We start from the raw sequence: 13613 nt of genomic DNA on the forward strand, positions 1-13613 counted from the left end.
TTTGAGTTACAACGAGATTCAGTTAGCAGATTAACGAGTTTACTAGTCTGTAAAATACTGGACTCGTGCACGTACAGCCAAAGGGAGTGAGCTTATATAACTTTAAAACTTCGAGCAATTAATTACATTCATAACAACATATCATGATTTACTCAAATTTAGACCAAAAAGAGAGTACGAAATCTTTAACCTCCCCAAATTCCAAAATTGACTTTAACCAAGCTGTCCAAGTTTTCTTAGGAATCTTTAAACTCCACCAGAATAGTGAGAGGTTTTATTATTGAGAGACCAATAACTCTTGCTAAATCTTACTAGTGCAGATAAATCTTAAAACAAAGTGTAAGACTGAATTTAGCCCACAAATGAAGTAATGATGGTGAGTGGGTAGTATCCTTTCTAAAAAAAAATTGACAGAAACACAGGGTCCTCAGAATTCTCAATATAGATCTTCTCAAATACTTGTATTCAACTAGATACAACGGGAATTGCAGAAAAATAGTAGAACATGAGAAAATCATATCCAATTCAACTAGATCAAGAAATTCTGGTTACATGTGCTGATATGAACCAAATCACAGCAATTGCTCTGAAAAATCCCTCTCCATGAAACACAAATAAATGAACATGTTATTCCTTGTCGAGAAGACAACAAAAAGAAAATTAAAGATGCACCAACAATCACTTGAGATGATACACAGTATAGCTATATAATAATATGATACATTCTGTACCATGGAATATTAGGATCAGCACATTGAGGATTACACCCTTTCTTTTTGCCACTTGAAGAACGGGTTTGTGCGAGCCCGAGATAGAGGTTACTTGTCTAGATTTGAGATCTGAGAGACATCTCCTTGTATGGTATAGGAAAGAGAATGTCTTTTAACTTGCTCCAAAACTTGGCCATATTTGATGGCACCATTTCGGTTGTATCAGGTTCAGGTAGGCTTGTCAAAGTTATATAAGGATCCATATGAACCCCAATGAAGGAAATAAGTGGGTCTCCACGAGATCTCTTAATGACCAACCTCAAGTACTGAGATTTCACTTCAGGAAACTGCAAAAATCTCTTATATCCGATTGTTGTCCCATCCCAGATTCTTCCCCATTCCCCTTCGTGATTCATGATGTCAACATGAAAGACTATGATTCTCTCCCCCAACTGAATTGGTTCTTGAAGTTGCAAAACATTGAAAGTTATTATTTCCTTCAAGTCTAAATACAATATCCAATGAGCTTGGTCCTTTTCTGGCGCCCAATATGTGTAAATGCTTTCTTCAAGAACACGGGAAGCACCAAAGGGCGAATTATCATCACCTAGTGTACTGCTTGCAGTTACAATGCCATGCCTAGCTAGGTTATTGGAAAATATGGAGGTTCGAAGCTCAGCAAATTCTTCAAGGACTTGTATGTCCTCATTGGATATAAGTCCAGAGGTGTTTGGTGGCACATTCAGCAGCATAAGACAGTTCCTGCCTACTGATTTATAGTAGATGTCGAGGAGAGAGAGTGCAGATTTCGGTGCTTCTGATGCATGCCAAAACCAACCAGGTCTGATGGAGACATCACATTCAGCAGGTACCCAATCATGTCCATGTTGGTCGCCTCCACGTGAGTACCTTTCAAGTTCAACAAATAGTACTTGGGTAGTTTAGCTTGAGCCTTAATGGAATAAACTTGAAAATGCAGCAGCTTTCACATGGAAGAATGTCATTCAGCTTTGTATCTATCACACAAGAATTTTCTTTCCTACATAGGTACAAAGGAAGATTAAAAGACAACCCTAACCCGCTTACTTTTAAGTTGAGGTACGCATCACTACTGACTCGTCTCATCCCCTGATACAAGCAAATTCTTTCTAAGCTCTTTCGACAGCATCATTAGGTTTTGTTACATAACATGGCAAAAGATTAATAGTATTAAACATTGGATGGCATCATGATAATGTCAACAGTTTCAATTGGCAGACAACGGTAACGAATTAGTCCTGTGTTCATTGCCCCATTAGCAGTAAACATCAAAGAGCAATATTTCTGTCAATCTGTCATAGGCAGAAGCATATCTATCACTAAGATGTAGGTGGAGTTTGATTTTACGTTTATAGCCAAGAACTCAGAATATGAAACTAGGTCACCTACTGGAAAGATCTCCCCTCAAATAGACAAACACACACACACAGACAGACACACACACACACAGACAGACACATCTACCAGTAAACATGTGGGTTTGTAGATGTGTAATTTCATATCTATTTATATGGTGAATAAATCCTGTTTCACTGTCATATTTAGACAATGAAATAATAATTCTCCCGGCAATACATATCTGGGTATAGGGTGAATACCTCCTACATCAATCTCTCATTCAGTCATTCAGACAGTAAATAAATTTCTCCCAGGAATGTGAAGTGTACAGTAATTTTAGACTAAGGGTGTCATTCGCTTTCACCTGCAAAACGACAAGCTTGTCCAAACCGAACTTATCTTATTTGAACTAATTTAGAGATATCTGAACTCATTTAGATTTTATCTGGACTTATTTTCAATTGTGAATTGGACTAAACAACCCCAATCTGAACTTGTTAGCCCTGTACGAATTGTGTTTGAACACATTAGTCAGTACCTAATAAGTGAAGGTAATTATTAGAGGAGAGAAGAACAGGTCTAAGAGAACTTACTGGGGATCGGTGCCACCAATCTTTGCAGCGCTCCTATTAAAAGATGACCAGCATGTGGATCCAGCAGTACCAGCTTCATCTCCGACCCATCGAACATCAGGTCCAGCATCAGAAAAGATTACAGCTTCAGGTTGCAGCTGATGAATTAGATCAAACCATATGTCAAAGTAATACTCCATATCCTTTTCTCCTTCCCCCTTGGCACCATCCAACCACACCTCCTTGATCTCTCCATATCTGCTTCATCAAGCAATTGCTTCATTTAGCCCCACCAGAACTTACTTGGGACTTGGGAGAAAATATCTAGGAAAGGCTAGAATTATACTACAACAGTTTTATAAAAGCTTCAATCTAGCTCGATGGTTAGCGTTACTGCGTCAGCACATCAGCAATCACACAAGAGCTTTTAGTTTCAGAGGTATCAAGAAATCCTTATTCATCCAAGCTAGGTAGCAGTAAAGGCAAAACAAATATGAAAATTTCTTATAGGACCATATAGTCATCTAATATGTAACAAAGATAAACGAAGATTAGATGAAAATAATGAATACTTCTAAGCACAATGCAGATTAATGGATTGCACATTTAAAGCCCAAAGAAAGTAGCAGCAACATAAACTCCAACAATTTGCCAAAAACACTAGGAACTGGTTACTACGAAATCACTGAATCAACAAAAGAATGAATATGAAACTGCATCTAATATTACCTAGTAAGCAATTCAGTCATTTGGGCCAAATAAAACTCATTATACTCCAAAGTTTTACCATAACACTTCTCATGACGATCCCAAGGAGAGAGATACAACCCCAATTGAATCCCACCCTCTTTAGCAGCTTTAGCTAACTCACCCACCACATCACCTGTTTGGCAACACAAACACCCACATGTGAGTATCCTACATCGATAAAAAAAGAAAGCGGATGACTGACATATAATTCCAGTGGGCTTCCAATTTGTGTATGTATCCCCATTGAGAAAATATACTTCCTCCATTGTTTTTGCTAGCAAGCAACATGTTGACTTTCACACTTGCCAATATACAACTTTGACCATTAATATCTCTACATATATGAAGTGTTTGTGCAAATTATCAAAAGTTAAATCTTGTAAATATATACAAGTAATACAACCTCCATTTCTAAACACATGCAATAGTGGAAAATTTGCGCTATACAAATACTAACTCTGACTGCATTTTAAAGCTAATATATAGATACAAATGCTATCATATAATATATTTTTGGATTAGTATAAACATGTATTTTCAAAATATTAATTTTTTATAAGTTTTACTAATCGATAATTAAAGATATTAACCAGTACATTGACATAAGTAAAAGTCAATGTGTTAGATGTACTTAGAGACCGAGAAATGATAAATCCAACAGTGTACTTTGTATTATTCACATATTAAATTATAGTTAAAAGTAAGTGTAGTATGAATAGTAAAAAAAAAAAAAACGGATCAAGTATATCATCACCTTTCCCAGCTCGCCATTGGCTGGACTTAACAGAGTAATCAGTGTAAGAAGAGGGCCAAAGGCAGAAACCATCATGGTGCTTTGCAGTTAAAATAACGCGAGAAAATCCGGCAGATTTAGCGACGTTAACCCACTGTTTAGCGTCGAAATTGGAAGGGAAAAAGACGGAAGGATCGGCATTTCCGTCGCCCCATTCAGAGTCAGTGAAAGTGTTGGGGCCGAAGTGAAGAAAAAATGCCATTTCTGTCTGTTGCCATGATAGTTGCTTGGAGCTAGGAATTGGGAGTACTGGTAATGGAGGAGGTGGGTTTTGACACTCAGAAATGGGGAGAGAGAAAGTCAGGAGAATTGTGATGATGAGTGTTAATGGTGAAGTGGGCTTATGATGATGATGATGATGATGATGATGATGATGATGTGGGTATGTGGTGATGAGAGATTTTAGTTTCTTATTGGGTTTAGACATGGCGGAATAATACCCAGATTGACTCTCTAACTGAGTCAGAGACTAGTGATTGAGGTTTGGGGTGGTTGACTATTCTGATACTAATTTTTTACTGGAAAAGAAAAAGCTGATATAAATACTTTGGACTTCATTTGTATTTGAAAATCTCAAGCTTGCAAAGTACCTTATTAGAATAATTCAGACTAGTTAATTATTCTATACTCTATCCATGTACTCCTGTTACTATTTTTTTTTATTAGAAAAGATAATTAGTCCGAAGACTAATTCTTGCTAGACTATTAGTCTATAGGACATACCAAGTCAGAAGCTAGGAATAAGGCTAAACATCTCAAAAGTAAATACTCCAACATATTGTTGGGATGAGAATTCGAACCAAGGGTAATGCTTTGGAATTTGGGGTGATACTCACTGAGCTACCACCTCTTCCTCGTAATCCTGTTACTAATGTTTTCCTTTTATTCAACATAGTTTAATTTTTATACTTGTCAATAGAAATATTGAATATTAATATTTTTAATTTTCTAAGTAATGTTTATAAGTAAAAATGTCCGACTATAGGATTTTTTTTTTTTGTCAAAAACCACCTTATAAAACATGAAATTTGTGAAAAACCTTCTTATATTTATTTTTTTTACAAAAACAAATCTTATACCTTATTAGTTTATTCCAATCGTTGATCCAAAGTTCTGGCATTGACCATATCATGGATTTTGTTGGGTTTAAAAAGCCATTTGCCTTGCATATGACATGATTAATGCCGGAAACTTGTATCAATGATCGGAATTCGGCATAAGGTTTGTTCTCACATAAAAAATTCTTTAAGATTTATTTTTGCAAAAAAAATTATATAAAGTGGTTTTTATAAGAGTTTACGAAAATATCACAAATATTGATAGGTGTAGTAAGTGAATAGTGTAAACGAACCAAGTAAGAAAAGAAAAGTTGGACTATATTCAAAAGCTCTCCCAAAATATGGGATTTATCCAGAATAATACAACTATTAAGGGTGCGTTCTGCTCAACTTAAAAAATTAAGTTTCAGGTTCAATAAGTTCAGATAAGTTGCAATAAGGTCTAATAAGGGCAATAAGTTCCAATAAGGTCTAATAAGGTGCAATAAGTTCCAATCAGGTGCAATAAATTCCAATCAGGTGCAATAAGTTCCAATAAGTTTCAATCAAATCTAATAAGGTCCAATAAGGTCCAAATAGTCAATGTTTAATAAATATTTGTATTATTGTCCATTATTTTGTTATTTATAATTTCATATCACTATTAGCTGATTATGTTATTATTAGATTTTAATTAAAGTACCACAATGATTATATAGTATTTAACTTGTATTAGTGTCTATTATTTTATTATTTATTTGTATTATGTCTATTATTTATTATTTATTGTATTATGTCTATTTTTTATTATTCATATTACTATTAGATGATTATGTTATTATTAAAATTTTTTATTAAAGTACCACAATGTATAGTACTATACTTGTATTATTGTCTATTATTTGATTATTCATATTGCTATTAAATAATATTATAATCATGGTCAAATAATAAGGTTAACAATAATAATAATTACAATTACAATATTTTGCAATTCGTCTTTAAATAACTAGAGATAACATGTTTTTGTTACTAATAACAATGAATGATATAAAATTTTGATTTTCTACTAGTGTTTTACAAAATCAAAACAAGACTATTAGATTTATTAGTGGTGAAAGTTATGTATAGGCAAATATATAAATAATAATTTTTTTGTTAAATTAATTATCATAAGAGATAATTAATAATCATTATTTTTTAAAGGACGAATTATAATAATTATTACTCCATAAAAAATTTTGAGGGGTAGTATTTACGTTAGTGGTAATATTTATGTTATTCATGGTCAATGTTTTTGTCTAATAAGGTCAAATAAGTTTCAATCAGGTCCAATAAGGTCTAATAAGTTTCAATCAGGGCCAATAAGGTCTAATAAGTTTCAATCAGGGCCAATAAGGTCTAATAAGTTTCAATAAGGTCAATAAATTCCAACAGGCCCGGCTGAATACCGGTTCAATGGAACAGGGCCCAAAAAATTTGGGGCCCAAATTCGATGGCAAATGCAAGGGAAAAGAATTCGTGAGAATCCCGTGCAAAAAAGGTTGAGGCTTCCCTCTTCTTCCTTCCACAATTTTCTCTTCTCTTCTTACCTAAAAATCCCCTCAAAATCATAACTTCCCATATTTAATTGAGTAATCACTCTCCTTATTCAAGGAAATTATCTCATTTCCAATGTTAAATTTTGTAAAAAAAAAAGTTCAATCTCATTACTCCTTCCATATTTCCAATTCTCCTCAAGAACACCAAAGATGAAATTTTTTATTTGCGATTTAGATTGAACTCGTCTCAACTCATATCCAAGATATCGATTTCAGAAATCATCCAAAAAAAAAAAAGATTCCACCGGTGGTTTCCAAGTTATAACTCAGGAAGAACAAATTAAAGTCTCTAATTTTGATTGTGGGAGGTGAAAAAACAAGAATTAGTGGGCTAATTTGTTATGAAACTCTTCAATTTTGAGGTAATTTTACTTTCTTTTATGCCATTATCTAGTGGAGATTAAAGCAATTCTAAAATTTTATAACTTGAAATCAAAATTTATGTCTATATAATTTTGATTTTCTGCAATTCTTTTTGCAGTTTTGCAACTCTTTACAGTCCCACTTCTTAAAATAATGTCAAGTGATTGAATTGATAGACTTGATGGTCTGGGTTCAGTTGATTATTGTATGACATCTAACTTTTGATGCCCATTTTCTGTTTGTAGCTTTCATAGTCATAAGTTTTAAGTGCTTGAAACATCAACATCTTTTTTCTTGTGGAAATAGGACTGAAAGTTTGAGTTTTTACGTTGCAAGCTTGGAGATCTTACTTTATGAATTTGCTGCTGTTATTTTTTTGTTTTGTTTGAGTAAACGTGTACCAAGAGTCAAGATAGTTTCATGTAGTACAAAGACCAATATAATACCGTTGTATCATATATTCATAATTGTCATGTAATTCTTCACAAGCTTGATGTCTAATATCAATGAAATGACTCGATAAATTTAAAAATTAGCTTTAGTTTTTGGTTTATGATCAAATTTTAAGGAACCATTTATGACATATAATAATAATATAAAAAAATCATAAATTCTTCTTTACAATTTTTTTTAAAGGCCCCATTTTGATAGATAGCACAGGGCCTCCGTATGTCATGAGACGGCCCTGAGTTCCCATAAGGTCTAATAAGTTCCAATCAGGTTCAATCAGGTCTAATAAGTTGAATCAGGTCCAATCAGGTTTAGGTTGCGTTCTATTCAACTTATTGGACCTGAACTTATTGGAACTTATCTGAACTGAACTTATTGAACCTGAACTGAACTTATTGGAACTTATTAAACCTGATTGGACCTGATTCAACTTATTGGACCTGATTGAACCTGATTGGAACTTATTGGACCTGATTGAACCTGATTGAACCTGATTGACCATATTGGACCTTATTGGAACTTATTGACCCTGATTGAAAGACTTTATTGGACCTGATTGAAACTTATTAGACCTTATTGAACCTGATTGAAACTTATTTGACCTTATTAGACAAAAACACTGACCATGAATAACATAAATATTACCACTAACGTAAATACTACCCCTAAAATTTTTTATGGAATAATAATTATTATAATTCGTCCTTTAAAAAATAATGATTATTAATTATCTCTTATGATAATTAATTTAACAAAAAAATTACTATTTATATATTTGCCTATACATAACTTTCATCACTAATATATCTAATAGTGTTGTTTTAATTTTATAAAACACTAGTAGAAAATCAAAAAATTAATTTTATAAAATACTAGTAGTCTAATCTAAGCTGAGCAAAAGGCAGTGAACTTTCATTGTAAAGGGTTTATTATGGGCCTGATTCTCCTTTTCCTAATCAATGAAAATAAGCTGAACATTTATTGCTAACAACACTCCTATTCATTTCTTGAGCTTTCTTCACCTTTCATTTATTTGAATGTTACTAGAAGAAAGAGAAAAAAATGTTCAAAGTCACAGTAGCTTCAACAGCTCTTAGATTTCTTCTCATTACTTCTCCTTTCTTCTCCTTTCTTCCTTCTGTTTTTTCTTTTTTTTTTTTTACCTCTCATTCGAACGAAGTGCACATGACACAGCGGTTTTGAGGCATTGTTTAAGCGATCCTAATATGGGATTCCACCACCCACCTCCAGGTATCATATTATTGTTGCTAAGTATTTGAAGCATTATATAACTAGATTATAAATTATCTTTTTTGCACTAACAGGAAAATATTATTTGGTTGACTCTGGATATCCAAATTCTACCGGGTATTTGAGTCCATATCAAGAGAAAGGTTTGAGAGTTCATACTCCTGAATTTAGGAATGGTCCTCCACCAAAGGGAAAGTTAGAGCATTTTAATTATCGACATTCTTCATTACGTGGGACTGTTGAAAGAATTTTTGGTGTACTAAAAAAAGATGGAAGATTCTAAGAATGATGCCGAAGATGGATGATGCTTACCAGTTGGCTATCATCGTGGCAACATGCACGCTCATAATTTTATTCGTTTACATGATTTAGAATTCCAGTTTCGCAAGTAGTGAAACCATGGAACCAAGAGCTGATTTAAATTTGACTGACAAGACGAGAACAAAGAATATGGAGATAACTCGGGCGAAAATTGCAGATGAAATATGGTTGGATGTTGATGAAGAAAACGTATTGATTGAAGAGGATGATGTAGAAGATGAAGAAAGATACTCCGATGAAGAAAGATACTCCAGTGATGATAATGAAGCAATCAATTGATAACATTTATATCTTTCATAGTTATTAGTAACGAAAACATGTTATCTCTAGTTATTTAAAGACGAATTGCAAAATATTGTAATTATAATTATTATTATTATTATTGTTAACCTTAATTATTTGACCATGATTATAATATTATTCAATAGCAATATGAATAATCAAATAATAGACAATAATACTATACATTGTGGTACTTTAATAAAAAATTCTAATAATAACATAATCAGCTAATAGTAATATGAATAATAAAATAATAGACATAATACAAATAAATAATAAAATAATAGACATAATCCGCTAATAGTGATATGAAATTATAAATAACAAAATAGTGGACAATAATACAAATGTTTATTAAACATTGACTATTTGGACCTTATTGGCCCTTATTGGACCTTATTGGCCCTTATTAGACCTGATTGGAATTTATTGGACCTTATTAGACCTGATTGGAACTTATTGCACCTGATTGGAACTTATTGCACCTGATTGGAACTTATTGGACCTTATTAGACCTTATTGGAATTTATTGCACTTATTAGACCTTATTGCAACTTATCTGAACTTATCTGAACTCATTGGACCTGAAACTTAATTTTTTAAGTTGAACAGAACGCACCCTTAATAAGTTCCAATAAGTTCAGTTCAGATTCAATAAGTTCAGTTCAGATAAGGTCCAATAAGTTCAGTGCCAATAAGTTGAATAGAACGCACCCTAAGTTAACTATACAAGTTTGATATTTTGAGAAGGTTTTTCCTAGTCTATGTTTTACCCTTCTTTCAAAAACCTATTTTGACTTATGTAAATACTAGTCTTCTATGCACGCGATGCGTGCGTCGATTGTTTAGATCTATACTTAATAAATTTCTTCAAAATCATATATAATATTAAAGCAAGAAAAAATTGTCCTATGTGGCGAGCCATTATGGATTCTGCCCTCTCATTGCACCAAGGTTTACAAAGCAAGAATTTATATACATGCCATGTGTCAATGCTAGAAAGTCTATTGAGATCCGGTGATATTAGGCAATAAAAATAGACTGATTTTGCAAATCCAAATGAATCTGTGATTGAATTCAATTAAGTTCATACATCAATCAAGCCTATACATTTTGAAAAAAAAACGATTAATTTAATTAGGAAATTAAATCTATTATGTCTATAAGTGAATCCCTAATCAAGCTCATCAAAGCAACCACGCAAAAGCTACTAACAAATCAAATGCAATCATGATATTATTTCCTCTTATACTAGGAAGATCAAATGCAATCACGTTTAATAATTGCCTCTTATTTTAGGAAGGTTTTTTTTTTTTTTTTTTTTTGCTGGAGCAAAAAAAAAAGACATTTTTTTCGGGCAAATTTAACTACAAAACAAAATGCTAACGAGTCCGTTCGTTATCGTTTTTTGTTTTTCATTTTTAGTTTTTTTAAAAACTAAAAACCAAAAACAGAAAACTAGAAAATGTGATTTTCACTTTTAAGTTATCAGTTTTCAAAAATCATCATATTCCCAATAAATTTGACTAAATTTTTATTCATTATAGGACATATATTATATGACTTTGAAAATAATAAAAAAATCAAAAAAGCAGAAAACTACAATAATACGGAATTGGCCCTAAATTAACGCCTAAAATAATGTTGTGGTTAGATAAACACACCTATATATCACTTTGTAATCCGGAGGAAGTCATAAAAATATACTCCCTCTGTTTTTTATCATTCTCACTTTTTGTGCACGTCTCCCAATGCATCTTTTTGAACTTAAATATCTTTCATTATATATTAGTAAAATTAACGATTGAAGATTAATAATGTACTAATTAGACGAATAAAACAAGACCCCACATGACTATATTTTTTTTATATAATTGAAACAATTGAGAAGATTCTCTCTAAGTATGAATAGTGCCAAGATTTCAAGTGAGAAAGATAAAAAGAATAGAGGGAGTACAAATTTTAATTTAGCAAACAGAGGAGAGAGAAATGGAATGGGGTTAGAATTTCATGAAATTGTCCTTCTTGAGATAGCAAATCAACACTATATAATGTCGAACTCCTTGAAACTTTGCAGTTTGCATATATGCATGTAAGAGATGTAAAAGTCTAAAGGAGAAACAAAGAGGTAGAAAGTCAGAGATAAATTAGATTGGTAGTGTGGCAATGTTTAAAGAGCTTAAGAGCCTAAGTCATCAAGTAGTCACGAAAATGATAGATTATGAGTTTATGACATATTAAAAAAAAATTAATTCTTTTTTATTATTGAACTTCACATAATCACATAATTTCCTTTTGTTTATTGTTCTTACAAAATTAGTTTGCAATTTGGGGACAAATAAGTGGTTTATACAGAGAGAAAATGGAATTGAATTAGAAAGGAATGATATTGTTACATAATAGGCATATGTCTAAGATATAATTTAATAGGTTCATAGAGTATGTTATTGCCTTTTGATTTTAAGGGTAAAATTAATGATCTCAATAATCGATTAATATTAATAGCATGATTGAAAACAATGGCTAAAGTTTCTATTGTAAGTTGTAACATTTAATCAACATAAAAATATTTACCAAACAATAAAAACAATTAAATATTTATAAACCCAAGTTTTAAAAAACAATCAACAACGACACTGTTCTGATCAGCTTATTTTTATTTCTTACTAGAAAATAAGTTCAGATAATGAATAATATGGCTTAATAAGTTCAGATAAGTTGTATAATGCAAAAACAAGCAAAGACAAAGTTTGACATGCTCACAAAATAAATTCTAAAAGTTAAAATATGGTCTAATAAGGATTAATAAGGTGTAATAAGTTCAGATTAGTTCTTAGATAAGTTTATTTAAGTTCAAAAAAATTACATAAGCAAAAATAAGTTGAAAAACATATATAAACCAAGAATGACAATTTGGAAATTATATAACTTAAAAAAAATCTTATGTACATAAATATTTTATTACTTTTTCTATAGGGTGTTGGCATAAACGTTATTTTGCTTATTATGGGCAAAAGTTTTACACTTATATAATCAAGAAAATATTTTCTCTTAATGTTCTACAAAAAAAAGTATAGTTAAATGGAATGTACTATGCGTAATTCTAAAATGGGAATGTAAATATGCATTACTTTTGTGGGTAAAAATATAGTTAAACGTAATATATATACATGATAAAAAACAGAATTTGTTCTTTTTTAATCTTTAGGCCTTTGGTGGGAGTGAGTATTAACTATTGAAGAAAAACGGGGTCAAACTCTAATCCTATGATCTAAATGATATCTATGACTTTACAAAAGATATTATCAAACACGAAAAACAACCATTATATGTAACTAGATGTACCTTAAATAGTATTAAAGCTCTAGCATATTGAGAAAATTAAAATTATTATAGCTAAGTGGGCAGTGGTCAATGGGTGGCTAAATATGGTGAGCTGTGGTGCAAGAAGGCAAGAGAGTGGGTGAACGAAATGCCATAAATGGGAGTGGAAGTTGGTGTATTGTCGAGTATAGTCGTGGTGCGAATTGTGATTTTATCAGGGCCTCTAAAGGAAGTACTTAGTAGACAGATTAAAGATTTTTTTCAATTAAGTCTTTTTTTAGGATGGGTTACGTGATCCACCATGACGTAAACTATTTCAACAATTGAACACACGGGTCATAAATCAGTTTTAAAATATTTAAATACACGAGTATTAAATTTTACATGAGTATTAAATTTTACATCACAAGTTGGAGGCTCATCACCACGATTCTTGAAGAACCTCTTAAAATCATCAATTTATAAAATGAACAACTACATTCCCGTGCAGTTTGCACGGGTCAAAAAACTAGTATAATTATAAAAGTGTGATTTATAATTATTGTTATACAAACTATTGTAATTTATAAAGTGTTTAGAAATTGAGATAAACATTTTGATGTAATTTTTTATAGTCAAGTTAAATTTGTAATTCATTTATTGAGTAACCATTTTTCTCATTATGTCAAGTTACTTTGTTAATGCTTATTTAGTTTATTATTGAAAATTTGAACCATCTTTAAATTAGGAAAGGATATAATTGTACAAAATCTGAATATTCAATTAAGTATATATTTAGCTAA

The 13613-nt window shown here is 31.6% G+C and overlaps 1 protein-coding gene and 1 long non-coding RNA gene across 2 annotated transcripts; one reads left to right on the top strand and one right to left on the bottom strand.

Moving 5' to 3' along the window:
* Positions 1-506: 506 nt before the first annotated feature.
* LOC104902889 (alpha-L-fucosidase 1) lies at positions 507-4761 on the bottom strand. Its single transcript, XM_010690819.4, has 4 exons — positions 4164-4761; positions 3389-3542; positions 2681-2917; positions 507-1619 (listed from the first exon to the last, which is right to left on the bottom strand). The coding sequence occupies exons 1-4, from the start codon at positions 4627-4629 to the stop codon at positions 827-829; spliced, it is 1650 nt and encodes a 549-aa protein (XP_010689121.2). The 5' UTR covers positions 4630-4761; the 3' UTR covers positions 507-826.
* A 1981-nt stretch (positions 4762-6742) lies between these two features.
* On the top strand, positions 6743-7530 carry LOC125493096 (uncharacterized). Its single transcript, XR_007269490.2, has 2 exons — positions 6743-7202; positions 7322-7530. It is a non-coding gene; the product is annotated as an uncharacterized LOC125493096 (long non-coding RNA).
* The last annotated feature ends 6083 nt before the right edge of the window (positions 7531-13613 follow it).

The sequence above is a fragment of the Beta vulgaris genome, chromosome 9 (genome assembly GCF_026745355.1).
Source record: "Beta vulgaris subsp. vulgaris cultivar EL10 chromosome 9, EL10.2, whole genome shotgun sequence".
NCBI classification, from domain to species: domain Eukaryota; kingdom Viridiplantae; phylum Streptophyta; class Magnoliopsida; order Caryophyllales; family Amaranthaceae; genus Beta; species Beta vulgaris.